The 17,142-nt window shown below is 34.2% G+C and overlaps 1 protein-coding gene across 2 annotated transcripts; it reads right to left on the bottom strand.

Moving 5' to 3' along the window:
• Positions 1 to 1,165: 1,165 nt before the first annotated feature.
• LOC147070189 (uncharacterized) lies at positions 1,166 to 16,206 on the bottom strand. 2 transcript variants are annotated; one of them, XM_085950033.1, is made up of 4 exons: positions 16,087 to 16,206; positions 5,271 to 5,485; positions 4,514 to 4,707; positions 1,166 to 1,404 (listed from the first exon to the last, which is right to left on the bottom strand). In XM_085950033.1, exons 2-4 carry the CDS (start codon positions 5,459 to 5,461, stop codon positions 1,235 to 1,237), a joined length of 555 nt encoding a protein of 184 aa, XP_085806159.1. In that variant the 5' UTR covers positions 5,462 to 5,485; positions 16,087 to 16,206; the 3' UTR covers positions 1,166 to 1,234. The 2 variants fall into 2 exon arrangements, with proteins under 2 accessions (XP_085806159.1, XP_085806158.1); XM_085950032.1 differs by having other exon boundaries at positions 1,167 to 1,404; positions 16,081 to 16,185.
• Positions 16,207 to 17,142: the final 936 nt, after the last annotated feature.

Here is a 17,142-nt window from a genome sequence, read left to right as displayed (position 1 = left end):
GGCTGACATATTGATTCTATTTTTCTGAGTTTGACAAGATAGACTGACAATATGTCACTAGTACTTGTTTAATCCTCAGCGCCTCAATCAACGTGTTATTATATCTATTGCATTGCATTGGAAGCATAAGCAAAGACTCACTACGATCAGAAATTACATGGCACGGTCTGTCCTTGATCAATGTTTTTAATGCGGTGAATGTTGCCTAGATGCAGATTTTGCAGTGTATCCTCATATTTTGTTCCTTTAGGCACTTCCACAAAGACGTCTTCTGGAATCGGCCTCCAATCGTTGAAATTTCATAATGATTCGAATATTGTCTCATATTTTGAATTGCTTCATGCAAACTGGACTGACGATTTTTATTGCTGCTAACTTTATAGTGCTTCGTAGTAGATAGCATATAATTCACGCTGATTTAGACTTTCATAATTCGTATTACATTGCATTTACAACAATTAGTAACTTACTGCATGTTTCTCATGAAAAATTTTATGATATTTTTTTGCACGTCATGAAATTTAGGCATTTCAAATCGACATTTTCTATTGTCATTTTAACTTACATGGGAAGTGTTATTTTTTAAGATTTATACTATGTATTCATAAATAAAATGGAATCAAATATTTTATTGTATTTTATTTCAACTACCTACTAATAATTGGTACAAGTCTGTTAACTGGAAAACAGGATGGAGGGAGAAGACAAGGAAACAGGATAACAAATGTACCAGAGAGCCGCATTATATGTAATATACATGTATATTTATATGGATTTTTAGGGAAGAAAAGTTCAAGATTTTTTTTTAAAAAAAAAAATTAGAATGGTGTCCATGCATCGCTTTTTATTTTTATATTTTAGACAGTTATTTTATAACTTGTGCTGAGAAATCAAATTGAATTTCTCTCTTTCGAGTTCTTCCAAGCGGCTGGTCAGATCTGTTAATTTGTTGCTCCACAGTTCCTTCCTAAGAAGTAGCCAATTGATATTACCAGATTTTAACATTATTTCTCCAGGAAATGCAATTATATATATTGCGAGCTGTATGAAAAGTTCCATCGCCCTGTTAAATAAACTGTCGTTTATCAATCTCAGACGATATTAATTATAGAGTCTTTATGCTCTGGTGGAGAGGTGAGGTGGGTAAAATAATTATTGCAATATCTGTGTTTAAAAAGGAAATATATTATTATCTATTGCATAAAAAAATAAGTACAAAATATTTTTGGAATATTCATTTTATTTTATAGTATTTTAGCAAGTTTTTCATAAAGTCTTGACGGGTGTATTCTGCGAGGTTGTGGCACCAGGGACTCAGGATGGGGGGGCACTCGTAAACTATCTTCTCCTGATAGTAAGTACCCTTCTTTGTGTCGCTCATATGAAAATCATTCACTGACTTTGCTGGAAAAAATATAAAAAAGATACTTAACATTCGATGCTGAATTAAATTTAAAACAAACAAAAGACAGCGAGTAATACCTAAAAGGAGTCATCAACGGTTTTTCTATTATTACACTCGATTATAATTATTCAACCTTTTTAGTGTTCTTGAATTGGTAGCCATAGCAAAATTAATAGTATGTATGTTGACGCATTGAAAAATGATAAATGAGGCGTCTAATTACAAAAGCGACAAGTCCACGATTAAATATTTTCGGGAAACAACATTTTTATGTTTCAAGCTTCAATTATTTGTTTTAGCGTGAGATTATTTTTTCCATTGTATTCTATGTTGAAATTAGAACCAAATGGCAATTTGTTTTAGCCGATAAACTCTTAAATGTAATAAATATAGGCAAAATAAAATTGGACGTAGCGCTACTTGTACCTCACTTTTTAATTTATTCCGCATAAGGCACATATTTCCGTGGCACTGTCATGAGTTTACCAGATGCTACAGCATGGGAGACGCCCTTTTCAATATTGAACGTTCCCTTATTAGTTGACTTAAACACGCTCAAAATCAACCAAGCCTTAAATAATATGAAAAACGGACTTTTTGTAATAAATAATTTTTTTCGTAGGGTTATGTCGCGTTTTGGAATTTATAGATCAAAACATATTGTGTAAAATTATACAATAAATACGTGCATATTTTTTTCTCGATTTTGACCAAATGTGGACTTTTGGAATTAGACGCCTCAAATATAAAATTTTGTTTACAATCGCCATCTTTGGTGGCCTTATAATTTTTCATTATTATGTACAAGACAAATAATTTTTTATGTAAATATTCATTCTGTAAATTTAGCTGTATAATATTGTCGAACAAGAACTTTTCTTGTCCACGTGTTAAAACTGTGGACTAACAATCCCCTCCAGTGCAGCTAATCGCACTTCCGTTTTCAAATGAGGAACACCCACACATTTATCATTTTTTTGTTCGCTGGCGGATCTATCAATTTATGTAATTTGAAGCTTTTTATAATAAAAATATGTCTAAAACGATCAGGAGTGATGTTAGAATTATTATTAGTAAACTTTTGGTTTATTGAGAAGAAGAAGCTGAATCGCATCTAAAAGGAGAGCCAATACATTATTTAAACATGCCTCTAGCACGCATTGCCGCCATGACAGGCAGACTTGTTAATGCCGATTTCTTGTTGTCGGACGGTAGACACAATAATTTTTAGTCAACCACCTCTTCGAGTGAATCGATAGTTTTGTTTACCTCAGTTCCCTGGTAACCAACAAGAATGTCATAAGTGAGGAAATAAAACGGATAATCATAGCAGCGAACGGGTGCTACTTTGGTTTACAAAATCAGCTGAAGTCTCGCATCCTCTCCCATCGTACAAAAATTCAGATGTTGAAAATTCGCTGATCCAATCAATACAGACCTACGGCTCAAAATGTTGGACTCTCACCAAGGCTGATGAGCGTGCGCTCAATATATTCGAGAGGTGCTACGTAAAATACATGGTCCCATACTGGAAGGAAAAGAATGGTGTATTCAGCATAATCTGGAGGTCTACAATCTGTTCCAAGAAGAATGTAGAAGCATTTGTTAAACTCGGTAGAGTCCGCTTATATGGCGAAGCTTTTTTACCATATAAAATATACCAAGCATGTACAACAAGTCGAGATCAATTGCGGGATGGATTTTGGTCGATCACATGGCATTGAATCGTGAAAATGTTAAAAACTTTTACATTCATTCAACAATAATATGATCACCACACCTATTTTTATTGTCTTAATTTTTTAGTTTAATTGAAAGTCATTTTCAAATTAACCATGAGGAAACTCGCGTGAACACATTGTATCACTTGATTCAATACGCAACACCCAGCGTTTGAAAAAGATAAGAGTTTATGAATTGGGACGCACGATAATTTCAGAAAATATAAAATGGTAATGTAATCTTCGAAAAAAATATGACGCATGATGGGATATGTACAGTAAAAACAAGACAATGATTCGGTTGGTCGATGATGTGTGTGCGGATGGGGAGCCATACTAAATGCCTGGCAGCCGATGAGCGCGTATTCGTACGCATACAATCCACGAACCGAACCATTGTTTTGTTTTTACTTTATATACTTGAATCAAAGGAATTTTCAAATTATGTATGTTCAATATGGATTATAAAGATTGTTTACATTCTCAAACCATGTAAATTATTCGTTCAAGCGAAAAAAAAACTCATTTTGACAAAATATGCTGTCAAAAATTGTAGTTTTATATAATAAGCATTGTATGGTTTGTCTCTACCAGCGGGACACTACTTATTTGTATATTGTATTATTAACGATTGTTTAATTAATAAAATTATTAATATCATTGACCATTGAAGGCGAATCTTGGAATACTAAACCAAATCCCATGGAATCATACAAAAGTCTCATTAATCAGAATTTATGTTATAACAAAACAACACAAAATCTTATTATGGATTATAAGAAATAGGTGTGTATGACATGTCAAATGTAAATTAATGTGGGTAATGATTTTCATAATAATTCCAAAACCGGAACGACATTTTTAAGAAACGGAAGTGGTAGTCTCGAGGATTCCACAAAACGGAGCTGTGCTCCAGTGAGTTCTGGTCCATTTCGAGTGCTGTCAACAAACATAGTTTGCCGCAGGAGTGAGAGAAAGAAAAAATGTGAATTCCGCGATTTAAAATGAGGTGTAGTTACCCTTTACCTACGTCCTACACAAAGCAGTAGAATATTTGGACAATGAGGGCCCAAAAATAGATGAAAACATTTAACTATTGTCCTCAGCCAAATTATAATATGTTTGTCCATGTTGAAGAATACCAATAGAAAGATGTAGCCAGTTTAAATACATACAGGTAAATTACAGCATACTTGAAGTAGGATATGCCTGATATATATATATACAAATATTGCTAAATTTCTTTCCGATGGTTGCACGTATCATGGGAGCTGATATTTTGCATGTATACACGTCAATGGCACGTAAAAAGTTGCCCAAAACTAAACAATTGACAGATATTTTGTTGTTACTAGTTTTATTAAATGAAGAATTGCAGAATACTCACAGCATGCCCATCCTTTAAAAAAGCAAGTGTTGTGTACTGATGAAATTAAGTATCCTCCATCTTGTGCTTTCACTGAATAATGACCGACGGCAGAACTGTCAAAGTGTGGCCATAGCGGTAAAGGCTCATCGTAGCTTACCGAGTATTTCCAATGGTCGTAGTTTCCGCTTTCAGACAATATTGTAAAACTTTTCCTGAAATTAAATTCGTACATGTTTAATGACAGATAGTAAATACTCAACATTTCTATTCTATTACTCCATTTCTATTAAACAGCGCATATATTCTATACAAAAACTGCTTTCGGCCGCTACAGCATCTGTCTAGGGTAGGTTTGTATCGAAGTATTAGCACTATTGTAACAATTATTACAATAAGTTAGCTGTCTAAACAGTCAAAACTGTCTATCTCGCTTTAAAATTTAGCATATCCAAGAGAGGTGCTCTTAAAACATAACACTTATTGTAACCATTACAGCTAACTTATTATAATTATTCAAATAAGTGCTAATACTTCGATACAAACCTACCCTAGATAGCTGTCGTAATGGCCAAAAGCAGTCTTGTGTATAGAATAGATGCGCAGGGGGCGTCAAGACTCGAAATCTAACACTAATCAATCTTTCAATAAAATCATTATTTTAACTGTAAATAAATTATATCTCGGGTAAGAAGCAAGAGGTCAAGAGGCTGTAAGTAATTAATACGTGTGGAAAGATCTGTTGTTTATAATAAATTTATTCATTGTCTATACTTACATGTGAGGAATGAGATGTTTATGTATGTTGCTAAAATCTGCCAGGAATTCCCATAACGCTTCTGCCTTAACATTAGGCAATGTTGCGTCTATCTTGTACGTGTATTCCTTTTTCAAGAAGAAAAAGTAAACACCCATACTCACAAGTATAATCAGACCGATTTTTTGTTTATGCCACATCACTGTTTGCATTATGTCACTGTTTATAAGAGGTATCTGAAAAGAGATCAATCAATAAAATATAATATTATTATCATGAATAAAATTCAATACTCATAATCAGTGGCGGGTTCTCTATCGAATCACTGAATCACATGAGTATGTGACCACCAACCAAAAATACAACATCCAAATATTACAATCTTGTTATAATAAGATGTACCTCAGCGATCGAAAGAAAAGTTTATTAACACGTTGATCGCCATGGGGGTCACCGGTGACCGGCATTGGATTACGTTCAGGGGGCCATGGGGGTCACCGGTGACCGGCAAAGAAGACCTGCGTAGAGTTGTTCTACAGCACCGGTGGGCACGCGCGCAGTGCATTTTTCGATACGCGGTGACCGGCATGGCCCTTCTGTATATTACTGCCACTTGGCCTGAAAATATGTCTTCCCAGTCACAAAATATAGGCTCACTTATGTAAAGAATGTACATAATGAAAAAAAAAGTTTTCCTTTTAAATTTTAAATGTGTTTTTGTTGATATAAAAATAAAAATTAAATAGATTATAAAAATGTAAGTTATAAAAAATATGTAAATAATAAAAAAATAGAATAAAAAAAATGATTATAAGGTATGTATACGTATATTTCCAGTTTATGTGTATCCAGGTATTATACTACCCAATTTGAAAACTTTTATTCCGTATTTGTGCCTTTTCTGTTTATTATACTATCTAAATCTAAATATAATTCGACCGCGAAATGGCACCATGCTCTCGTCAACACATATGGACAGGTGTCAGGCGAAGTGGCCGGCCCGGCGCAATAGAATAAATTAACTTGTTGGCGTCGCGACGGACACATGTGGCCGGCACATCATAAAAACCAATATTTACGTAAAAAAATCATCAAAATGAAAAAAAAAACATTATATTCTTTATTACCTATCAAATAATACCTTAGAGACAAATAATCATTTTTTAACTATTTTATGTAAAACTAGTTGGCGATCAATGTGTTAAACAAAGCGTTCGATAATTTTTCGAAAATATTTAATTGAGTTTTTTTGTTACATACTCAATTCAATTCAATTTATTTTTTTTACATTTTGTGTGTAATAGGTATTTCGGTATACTATATAATATATATATATAGGTATTTTGGAAGATTTATTTTATTATAGTTTTTAGATTTTTCGCATTATCAAAATTATAGTAAGGGTATTCTATTGCAATTAACGGTAGTTGTTTATAGGTTGGCAGCACTGACAGCTAAAGATATATTATTTAAAAAGACAAACAATAAAAACCACAAAAATATTATTTTAATTAAAAAAATATTTTACAAAATAAAAATAATCCACTCAAGCATTCAGAAAATAATGTGAGCCTCTACTTTTGACTCAAGAGTAGAATTGGGTATTTCCCGGGAAAATCTCAATCTCGAGATTCGGGATTTCCCGAAATGATGAAATTTCGAATTCTCGAGATTCGGAATTTCCAGAAAAGAATTCTCGAGAAATTAAAAATAAAAACCTGTAAAAATCCTAAAATCAGTGTAAAAACAGACAAATTCCAAAAAAAATATGTTTTTTTTTATTTATGTAAGAAGACAAACAAAATATAAGTAGGAAAACAAAAAATAATTCAAAACATTACTTATTAAAATATAATTTCAAAAAACACAGACTGTCAATCGCTGCGTCTGACAATCGCGTACGCTTTTGAGACACAAAATTCCCTGATGTTGCACAAATTGCGCTCATTTTGAGTCGACGTTGGCTTAATTGTCTTAAATGCCCCGATCGGTCCTTGAACGTTTTGTGTTTTCTGTCCACTTTTTTCATATAGATAATCGTTTTTTCAATTAATATTTGATAAGAAAGAAATCCCGAACCCCGAGAAAAGATTCTCGAGATCCGGGATTTCCCGAAATGTTAAAAATATCAATTCTCGAGATTGGGGATGGAAAATCTAGAAAATTTCTCGAGAATTCCCGTCGGGAAATTCCCGAAACCCAACTCTACTCACGAGCCACCACTGCTCATAATGCACACAGGACATAGTGTCTTACTACTTTTCAATGCCGTAATTTATGTTATTTCGCTACTCGCATGTAGTTCCTGGAGTACTGTTTAATTTTATTACATTTAAAACCCGGTCTTAGCTTTTATTTCCCACAATTTACATGTTAATTATCGAAAATAAAAATTGAATTTATTTTAACACATTTAATTAAATGTATATTGATCATTGACATGAACATTGAGGTGCAGACGCACGTGTGAATTTCTATTTATAGGCACGTCTGCCGTGGGCGATCTTTTATATTAACTAATTAGAGGTGACATTTTCAGTAGCATGGATGACATATAGAACAAAAATTTTGTAATAAAAAATAAATTAGATTTTTTTTATTTTCATTTTCCAAACCTCCCCCCCCCCCCGTTTTTTTGTTAGTCTCTTTTCCCAAAACAATAATCCAGAAGACCACGCGTCACTGCTTCCCAGTGACACCCTGTAGACAGGGCATGTGTTGATTAGGAGCGGCACATTATAAAGGGCGACAAATTAAGTAAGTAATGTATAGGTACGAATATTACAACCTTTGAGAGCAGAGGCGGTTTTCCATAAAGCATAAGATGCTGTCGTTTTCGTTAGAAAGTGCGAATTATACAAAAATATTACCTACATTATGAGGGCAGTATGATACGTCAGTTAAAGTTTTAAGAAATTAAGTCACAATCAAAAATCTTACATAACATAATGTCATATTATACAATCTGTCACTAGGCTACATTCAATTTTTCAGTCAGATTTATTATTTAGTTTATTTTTTTACATTGAAAGCAGTGAACCTCTCGTATTATTGTAAAAATGGAAAAAAGTGAATTTCAGGTGTTGATAAAACACTATGTTTTACGCAAACCAACACAAAGCTTTCAAAATATTACGGCGACTCTTCGAAATCGATTAAAAGTGGTTTACCGATTTTCGTTGTAGGCATTCAAACACGAAAGCCGCGTTGACACGGTCCAAGTACGATCCAAGTACACTTAGACCGAGTGCCATCCAAGTGACAGCTTCATACTAGGTAACTATTCCTATCCAAGCTAACTTGGATGAGTAGGACGCGGTCCAAGTAGCTTAGATATGAATAATTAGTATGAAGATGTCTCATACGAGTGAACTTGGATGGCACTCGGTCCAAGTGTACTTGGACCGTTTCAACGCTCTTTTATAATGCGGAACGTTGTTACCACACCACAAAAATTAATGAGAAAATCCATTAATATTGTAATGGGCGACCGGCGACTGAAAATACACAAGATTGGTGAGGCTATAAGCATTTCAACTGAATGGGTTCAGAACGGTTCCATGACAAAACAGAACAGTGACAAAACAGAACACGACAAAACAGAACATGACAAAATAGAACAGTGACAAAACAGAACAACGATAAATATAACTATGACCTTTCAGGAAAAATATAAATTTAATATTGAAATTGTCCTATCTCTATTATGTTGATAGATTTTTAATAGCACAGATTTTCAATGCGCCATAATAAATCAAATTATATACTTACCTAATTTCTTCATTCCTAATCGCTAGAGAGCCTCAAATAAACGGGACTTGCCGGCAAGCTTAGGATAATATCTCATCTAATATAATATGTTCAAAATGATTGGGTGACTAGGTACAACGAAATAATGAGCTAACCTAACCTAAGCTAACCTAACTTAATCTAACATAACCTAACCTAAATAGATTCCAGAAAAATTAATGTTATATTTTTCCCCTGGCTGTTCTGTTTTGTCTTGTTCAGTTTTGTCCGGTCACCTAATAAACGTACATGTCTAACAAATTCAAATGCATGTTTGGAGATGTTTAAGTGCAATCCAATTCTGCATCGATTATTCGTTTTATAACTTTGGACAAACCATGTATCCATCTCTATACATAGGTACACCAAAGACCAAGTAACCATGGATACAGTGGGTTTCTCCTGATAAATTGGCACCGATGAATGCAAAGGTGGTTAAATCTGCTGGAAAGGTGATGGCGACAGTTTTTAAGGATGCACGCAGCACTCGAAATTGAATATTTTACGAACCGGAGCGCTCGATAATTTTACAGAAATAATAGCATAGTTATCTAATTATATGTGTATTTTTTAAAACTAAGTATCTTAGATTTTTATAATATATGCATATCAGCTCAGACGGTCAAATCAATATGTCCACGAGACGGAGCGATTATTTTGGGGATTTTACGAACCGGAACAGTGCAATACACATGACACAGACTGAAGGTATGTTTTAAGGAAAAGGTGATATACGATTACTGGGGAATATTACTGCAATTTATTGGACCGTTTCAACGACAATTTGAAGGGAAAACGAACGCATTTTGCGACGAAAAAAGTTCTCTTCCACCAAGACGGATGCACAAGTGTGTCGTTTGCATGGCAAAATTGCATGAATATTGTAGTATGAATTGCTTCCTCGTCCACCACATTCTTCAGATTTAGCCCCCTGCGATTATTTCCCATATCGATATTTAAAGAAATGGCTAGGTGGAAACAGATTTGGCACTCGAAACAAACGTCTATGTTGAAGGGTTGGAGAAATCGTATTATTTAGAAGAGTCACAAAATTAAAAAAAAAAAAAAAAAAGCTGGACTAAGTATATCGAGCTAAAAGAGACTATCTTGAAAAATGAAATGATTTTTTGCTGAAAAAAATATTCCTTGTTTATTTTTACCAGATTTATCATAATATTATTGGCCTCGTATTCCGTTCTTGTCGGTTTACGCCGTTTACCGGTAGCCAGCGGCAAACAAATTTTGAAAATAGCCAATATACTGGATTATTTGTTAAGTTGAATTCATGAATTTTGCCAAAATCGGTCATGAAAATAAGCGCGGTTCCCGCCTGGCCCCTGTAAACCTTATATTCTTATTAAAGCAGGGGTGGGCAAACTGCGGCCCGCCGGGTATTTTTTTTGTGGCCCGCCATCATTGTACTTCTGATTACGAATATTTTTTTTATAATTTTACTAATGGTTGTATAAATGCTTTTAAAAAATAATAAATATAAAAAATCTTAACACCACTTCACGTGGACGTACTGAAATATGACTATATTCTAAAACATTAGAGCGAAAGGTTTAAAAGAATACTATTTTATGTAATAAAAATACTTTATGCAGTCATCAAATGTTTTAAATAAATATAAAAGATAATAAGGCTTCTAAATTGTGTAAATAGATTATCTACAACGTTTAAGGGATGTCCAGGATCATGCTTTAAAAATAGCATAAAAGCTCCATTTTGACGTACGCTGAGCATGTCCCCCCTTAATTGTGAGGGTAACCCAACACGACGATGAATAAATAGTGTTGTACATAATTAATTGATTGATAATTATTAGTATTATTTCCATTTCAATAACGAAGCCATTCGATATAGAAATGTATTCTCTTTACAATTCAGTAAAAAGAATAGGTAGTCCCGCCATCATTGTACTTCTGATTACGAATAACTTTTTTATATTTTTTTAAAAAATATTGACAATAAATTAAAATTTGAAGAATTTGTTGTTTCGTAAATGTATTATCTCAGTACGTCTTCCTTGCGCCTCTTCTCACACTATGTAACAACTATTTTCTACGTTGAAGATCGTGACACATTTAAATACTTTTAACTCCGCGTTTTAAGGAAAAAAAATATATGCCCATGATACGGTAAAAAGTTTTAATGGATTTCAATTAAAACTCAAGTTATTCCTTCGACAAATATCGAATAACGACGTGGACCACTTTCCAACTTTGAAGTTGCTGAATATATCAGAATATAGATTTGAAGAATATGGTAAAATTATTAAAGCTCTGAATGACGATTTTTCACAAAGATTTGGTGACTTCCGAAAAATTGAGACAATTTCAGCAATAGTACGCGATCCATTTTCAATAGATATTGATAGTGTACCGACAGAGCTACAACTTGAGATTATTGATCTGCAGTGTGACACTGATTTAAGAAAATTGCATCGTCGTGAAGAAATCTCCAAACTTTACAATGCCTATGCAAGAAATTACCTATGCAAGAAAAATGTTCGTTATTTTTGGATCAACCTACATTTTTGATCATGAACCTCCATAAAAATTCTTTACGATCAAATATCTCCGATGCCCATTTACAAGCAGTTTTGAGAATATCAACTACAAAATTAACACCTGAATTTAAAAAAAAATGTTTATTCTTCGTGATAATAAATAGTGTAGGTATATCTAAAAATTGTATTTTACTTGCGGCCCGCCGCTCATTCTGAATTCTTGAATTTGGCCCTCCATCCAAAAAGTTTGCCCCCCCTGTATTAAAGGCTTTAAAATCTATGATTATTATATGACTAATACTTCACATATAATATGTACCCAAATTAAAGTCTCAATAGTATGGGTCAATTTCATAGCATAATAAATAATACTTATCTTATAACGTTTCGGCAAGAATTTAATTGTTTGTACGACAATGATGTCATAAAATGACTACAAAAGATAGGTAAAAATCAATATCTGCCAGTGGACCCTAAACTCGCCACCGGACTGGACTAAGTTTAACATTTGTATAAACCTACTAGCTACTAACTAATTGACTATCTAACTACGTATAATTAAATTAGGTATTTTATTACAATACGACTATATTCAGTTGGTACTTAAAGTCACTAAGTAAATATGATTGAAAGTCTGACGCGCGGCATTTAAAAATAGTTCAATGTACGCATAAAAATAACCTGTGTGGGCATAGGAAAATTTGAATCGTTTGCAATAAATAATTAAGTTTACGCGTAAACTAAATTAAATATGTAATTTTATGCTGTTTTTTTTTTTATTCAATTCTGATTGATATCTGGTAGATATAATATAGGTATATAATACCGTATCATAACCATTTAATGATGTCTATTTACATCGGCATGCCATTTAAGCAGTTAATTTTTAATGTTAACAGTTTTTTATCAAACCTACGATTCACAAGTTTTTAGGGAAACCCTTAAAATATATTATAATATATCGGGGAACTCTTCCTTGCACCCGAATAACGTCAATTAGGTACTCAATAATTAATTACAAAATAGACACGAGCGCATCTATTCTATACACAAGACTGCTTTCGGCCGCTACAACAGCTACCTATCTAGGATAGGAAAGTATCGAAGTATTAGCGCTTATTGTAACAATTACAATAAGTTAGTTGTAATTGTTACAATAAGTGCTATATTTTAACAGCACCTCTCTTGGCTATGCTAAATTTCAGAGCGAGATACAGTTTTGACTGTTTAGACGACTAATTTATTGTAATTATTACAATAAGTGTTAATACTTCGACACAAACCTATCCTACATAGCTGCCGTAGCTGCCGTAGCTGCCGTAGCTGCCGAAAGCAGTCTTGTGCATGGCCCCCACATCCTAAAGCAGCCCCCCAGGCTAGGATCTTTGGCGGGTTCCTCTAACTACAGCTAAGGGTAAAGTCATTGTAATGCTTTACAGTAGACTCTCTATACACTCTCTACGCTCGCTCTTTACACTCTACACTCAATACAATCGCTATATACACAAGGCTGCTATCGGCGGATATCGAGGCTAGTTTATCATATTTTATATATTGAGACAGTTAAATGTTACAATAAGTTAACCGTCTGAACTGTCAAAAAGTGCAATGTTTTAACAGCCCCTCTCCTGTCTGTGTTAACTTTTAGAAAGAGATACACAGTTTTGAAAGCCTAGACGGCTAACTTATTGTAACAACTATAATACCGCAATACCTACATAAATATGATAAACTACCCCCGATAGCCGCCGTTAGCAGCCTTGTGTATAGAATAGATGCGCAGGATTCGTTTATTATTCTTTTTCTGAAAGCCAAATAAGTTTGGAAATATCTGCTCTGTAAGGACGACGACATGCAGATAATTAAAAATAGTTTTATCAACCGGAATACCATATTACGGAAACCGATGAAATTGTATGTACGTACTTATGGCTTCGTAGTGTATGTATAATATTGTACGACACCGAACTAAGCGATAACTTTACGTTTGGCATTTACGGCTGTTGATGTATTTTTGATAATTAGGTAATTGTTGTGTGTAGGTATTGTTTGCTATCCTCTTCTTCCTTTTTCGACGTTTTGACTTCATTACGGAGTCCACCCAGACCCGCCCCAGGGACCCCGAGCTGCTCCTCTCATAATATTTTAAGCAATGCAACCCTTAGCAGACTTAGAATGCCGTCCTCTTTTATTATGGTTTCAAATTATCTGCAAGTTCGTTACGTACCTACATTACCTAACCTAACCTAACTTATTATTTATTTACGACTATCTTAAAAAGACAAATACACCAAAAATCTTAAATTGATAGACGCACCATAAATGTCTACTGATAATTAGAGCATTTAGAGTTTAGACGAAACTTACTCTCAAACAGTGCTGGTTTCAGGTATGTCTGTGTTAAGCGCCGGCTAGACGCTCATGCTGTACCACAAGCTTACATGCGCAAACAGGTTTGTATCGGGAAGCCCGTGTGTATGGACGGGAAAACTGTAACTCGCGCAAACCGAAAAGCGCTGTAAAAATGATCCGTATTTTACGCACAAACTATGTATACCGCGCAGATAAGTCGCTGTCGTCTAGCCGGCGCATTAAGGTATGTGACTTTGACAGGTTTGGAGGCACCCCTGTGAAAGTTGTGCCTGTGCAAAAAACCGCCATAACAATATGTATTGCAATGGGTCAATTATGGCCCCCACAACCTGAAGCGGGTCCCCAGGCCAGGATCTTTGCCCCCTCCACATATTGCTAGGATTAAAGGTAGTCTGACATTTTCCGACGGCCGAAATGGAGATGGCTGGACTGTGCCATAAATGATGATGATGGTGACATCTTTAGTAGCATTTTCCAAAATAAATGGTGTTCCAGGTAAAATTAAGGGTATTCAACGGATTTTTTTCATTTTCGTATCAATGTGTTGAGGGCACGAAGACTCAGGTGGGGCCGGTCACGTTGTTATAGATATGATGGATCTTAAGCTCTCCATGAGGTTTATGGAGAAACCCCGATAGGCATTTGAGAATTTAGAAGATTAGAGAAGATTCAGTGAACAAAATCAAGAAGCATGACATGGGGTTGACTGCAACCGACTAGAGAGAAAGAGAGCTCGGAATAGAGATTTCTGGATGACAGTTGAATAAGTATGTAACGTCAGTCTAAGTAAGGAAGCACCCGTATTTTTTTAAATTAGTTGATTTGGAGATCTGTGGCCATCGCACACTGCGTATCCGGACGAGGCGTTGCATAAAAGATAAATTATATTTTTCACTCTAGAGTAGGGGATATTTTGGAAGCTTTAGACTTTATACGAGGAAATGCCGTTAACCATTCGCGGTATTATAAATCGGTACTGTGATGGCAAACGGTTATAACTGCTGTTAACATCATTTTACAGGAGAGAAAAAACAAAGTTTTGAAATCAGTCTGGCAAGAGTTAGTTTATAAGATATTTTTGAAGTATTTTATATCAAAATAGCGGAATTAGCATCCCGACACGAACCTCAAATTATTTATATTAAAAGGATTGAAGTTTTATTTATCTTGCATTTTAAGCAGATATATCTTTTTGCCATATCAACATTTTTTCACATTTGGTCAAATGAGTCGCTTAGAGTCATAACTCACATATTCCAAAACTCAAGTTTTGAGATAATCGCAAAAAAACACCAGAGCACTATTTTTTGTAATTAGAAGAAAAGTATTGAACCCCCTTGAATATTAATGAGTGAGTTAGTCGATATACATTTTTTTTAAATATATATATAATTCTCCTAACGCTGCAGACATACAGCATACTATGAGAATTAGAGCTCTCTGATTGGTTAGAAAAGCTTTGGTGACAAAACTCACATTATTATTTGAAATGTGTGAGATATGACACCAACAGTGAACTTTCTCAACGATTTTGCACATGGTTTAAAGTGACTTTTGATTCCTGTATCTTACTGTATATAGATTAATGCATTTATAATCACTTGGCATATTTAACGAAAAAACGACAAAAATGCAATTTGTGCGTTTTGACTCCAAGCGACTCATTTGCAGATATCTTTTAACGTTACTTTGTGACCAATAAAGTTGCAGCTCTAATATTTTTCCACTTCAAAGAATGTGCAATTTGAAACATATTATGGAAGAAAACATAAAAAGTGAAAAAAAAAACTGCAGTTATAACCTTCTGCCACACCACACCGAAATTAAAAAAAAACAACACTGAGACTCGAGGGGTTTAAACCAGCGATCCACGACATTGGAGGTGGGAATTTTGCCGCTTCTCGTCTACGAGCTTAGCATGAACAATACTTAAACCTCAAAATATTATAGGTGTGCATAAGTAAAGTTGTGTTTCAATACTATACCCGTACACACACATTGCACCACACCTACATAAGAAGATGCATTGTAAAGTTATTTATAAATGTTATAATATTACAAATGTATTCGCAATTTTTAATATGAGCATTCGTTTAAATGTGTAGCTACTATATTAATTACCGATGTGGTGCAAAATAAAATTACAAATAATATTACATTTACCGAAAAACTTTTGACGTGTCAAAATGCTGTTCTGTCAGATTCTGGGCGATGTTGTAAACACAAACAAAAATTATTAACATGCAAGCCACTCCCGCTCCAACCGGAGTCTGGAATAAAACTGAAACCAAGGAAACAGTAGAGATGGTTTAATTATTTACCGTCAATACTTTTCTATCGATAATAATCGTGTTATCAATAATTAATACTCCCATGCAGTTTATAATACTCCATATTATTATTATGAAATACTTACTCTTATAATAAATTGCATCATTCCTGCTGGCTACTGTAGCTAAGTGGTAGTGGTACATTCTAAATAAAACCAAAACGCCATTTTGTTTACAATCAATATAATCTTAAAAGCTTCGTCACACTGGCCCAAGTCAGGCAAATGTTGGCACCAGGGAACACAGAATTAATGGGAACTGAAATACCTGACGGGTGTGGAGTAACAGGCAACCGATCTCGAGTGTGGAAGAAATGGGATAAACTTAAACACGTTTCAAGAATACGATTGTACTTCGATCTGATAATTACTCTCGGTTTATGCACTGCGCTCATTCAATATAGATGTATTTGAAGGTTGTAACATAGGTACACTATTGTACGTCTATACTGCCCTTCCAAGGAAGAAGGCAGTAACTCGCAAAATTTGTAAAATTGAGTTATGAATGCCATCCGTTAGATAATTTTTTAAGGTAACCTTAAAATCGGTATTATCACTGAAATACCGTTAAATCCTTAGTGCAAAAATAGACATCTTCTAAAATAATACAATTTTTTTAGCAAAAAGGCAGTAATTGCACTTATTCATTGCCGTTACTGCTTGTTTATTATTACTTTATTTGTATTTTAACATCATACTCATAAAAATTATCACCGTTTTTTATTAATTCACTGGAACTAAATATTGAAAAAAACACATTATGTCATTTATCTCGAAAGTGTGTGAGAGTCAGTTACTGCCTTCTTCCTTATAAGGGCAGTATAATGTATGTTTCATTTTCGTAGGACACTCGCACTTTCAAAACCCTGTTACAAAATGTATTGTAGTAG

The sequence above is a fragment of the Rhyacophila brunnea genome, unplaced genomic scaffold, assembly GCF_057557595.1.
Source record: "Rhyacophila brunnea isolate RB1 unplaced genomic scaffold, BYU_Rbru_1.0 scaffold_22, whole genome shotgun sequence".
In the NCBI taxonomy this organism is placed as follows: Eukaryota; Metazoa; Arthropoda; class Insecta; order Trichoptera; family Rhyacophilidae; genus Rhyacophila; species Rhyacophila brunnea.
The sequence above is the reverse complement of the archived record's forward strand: the minus strand, read 5'-3'. Positions and strand labels throughout refer to the sequence as shown.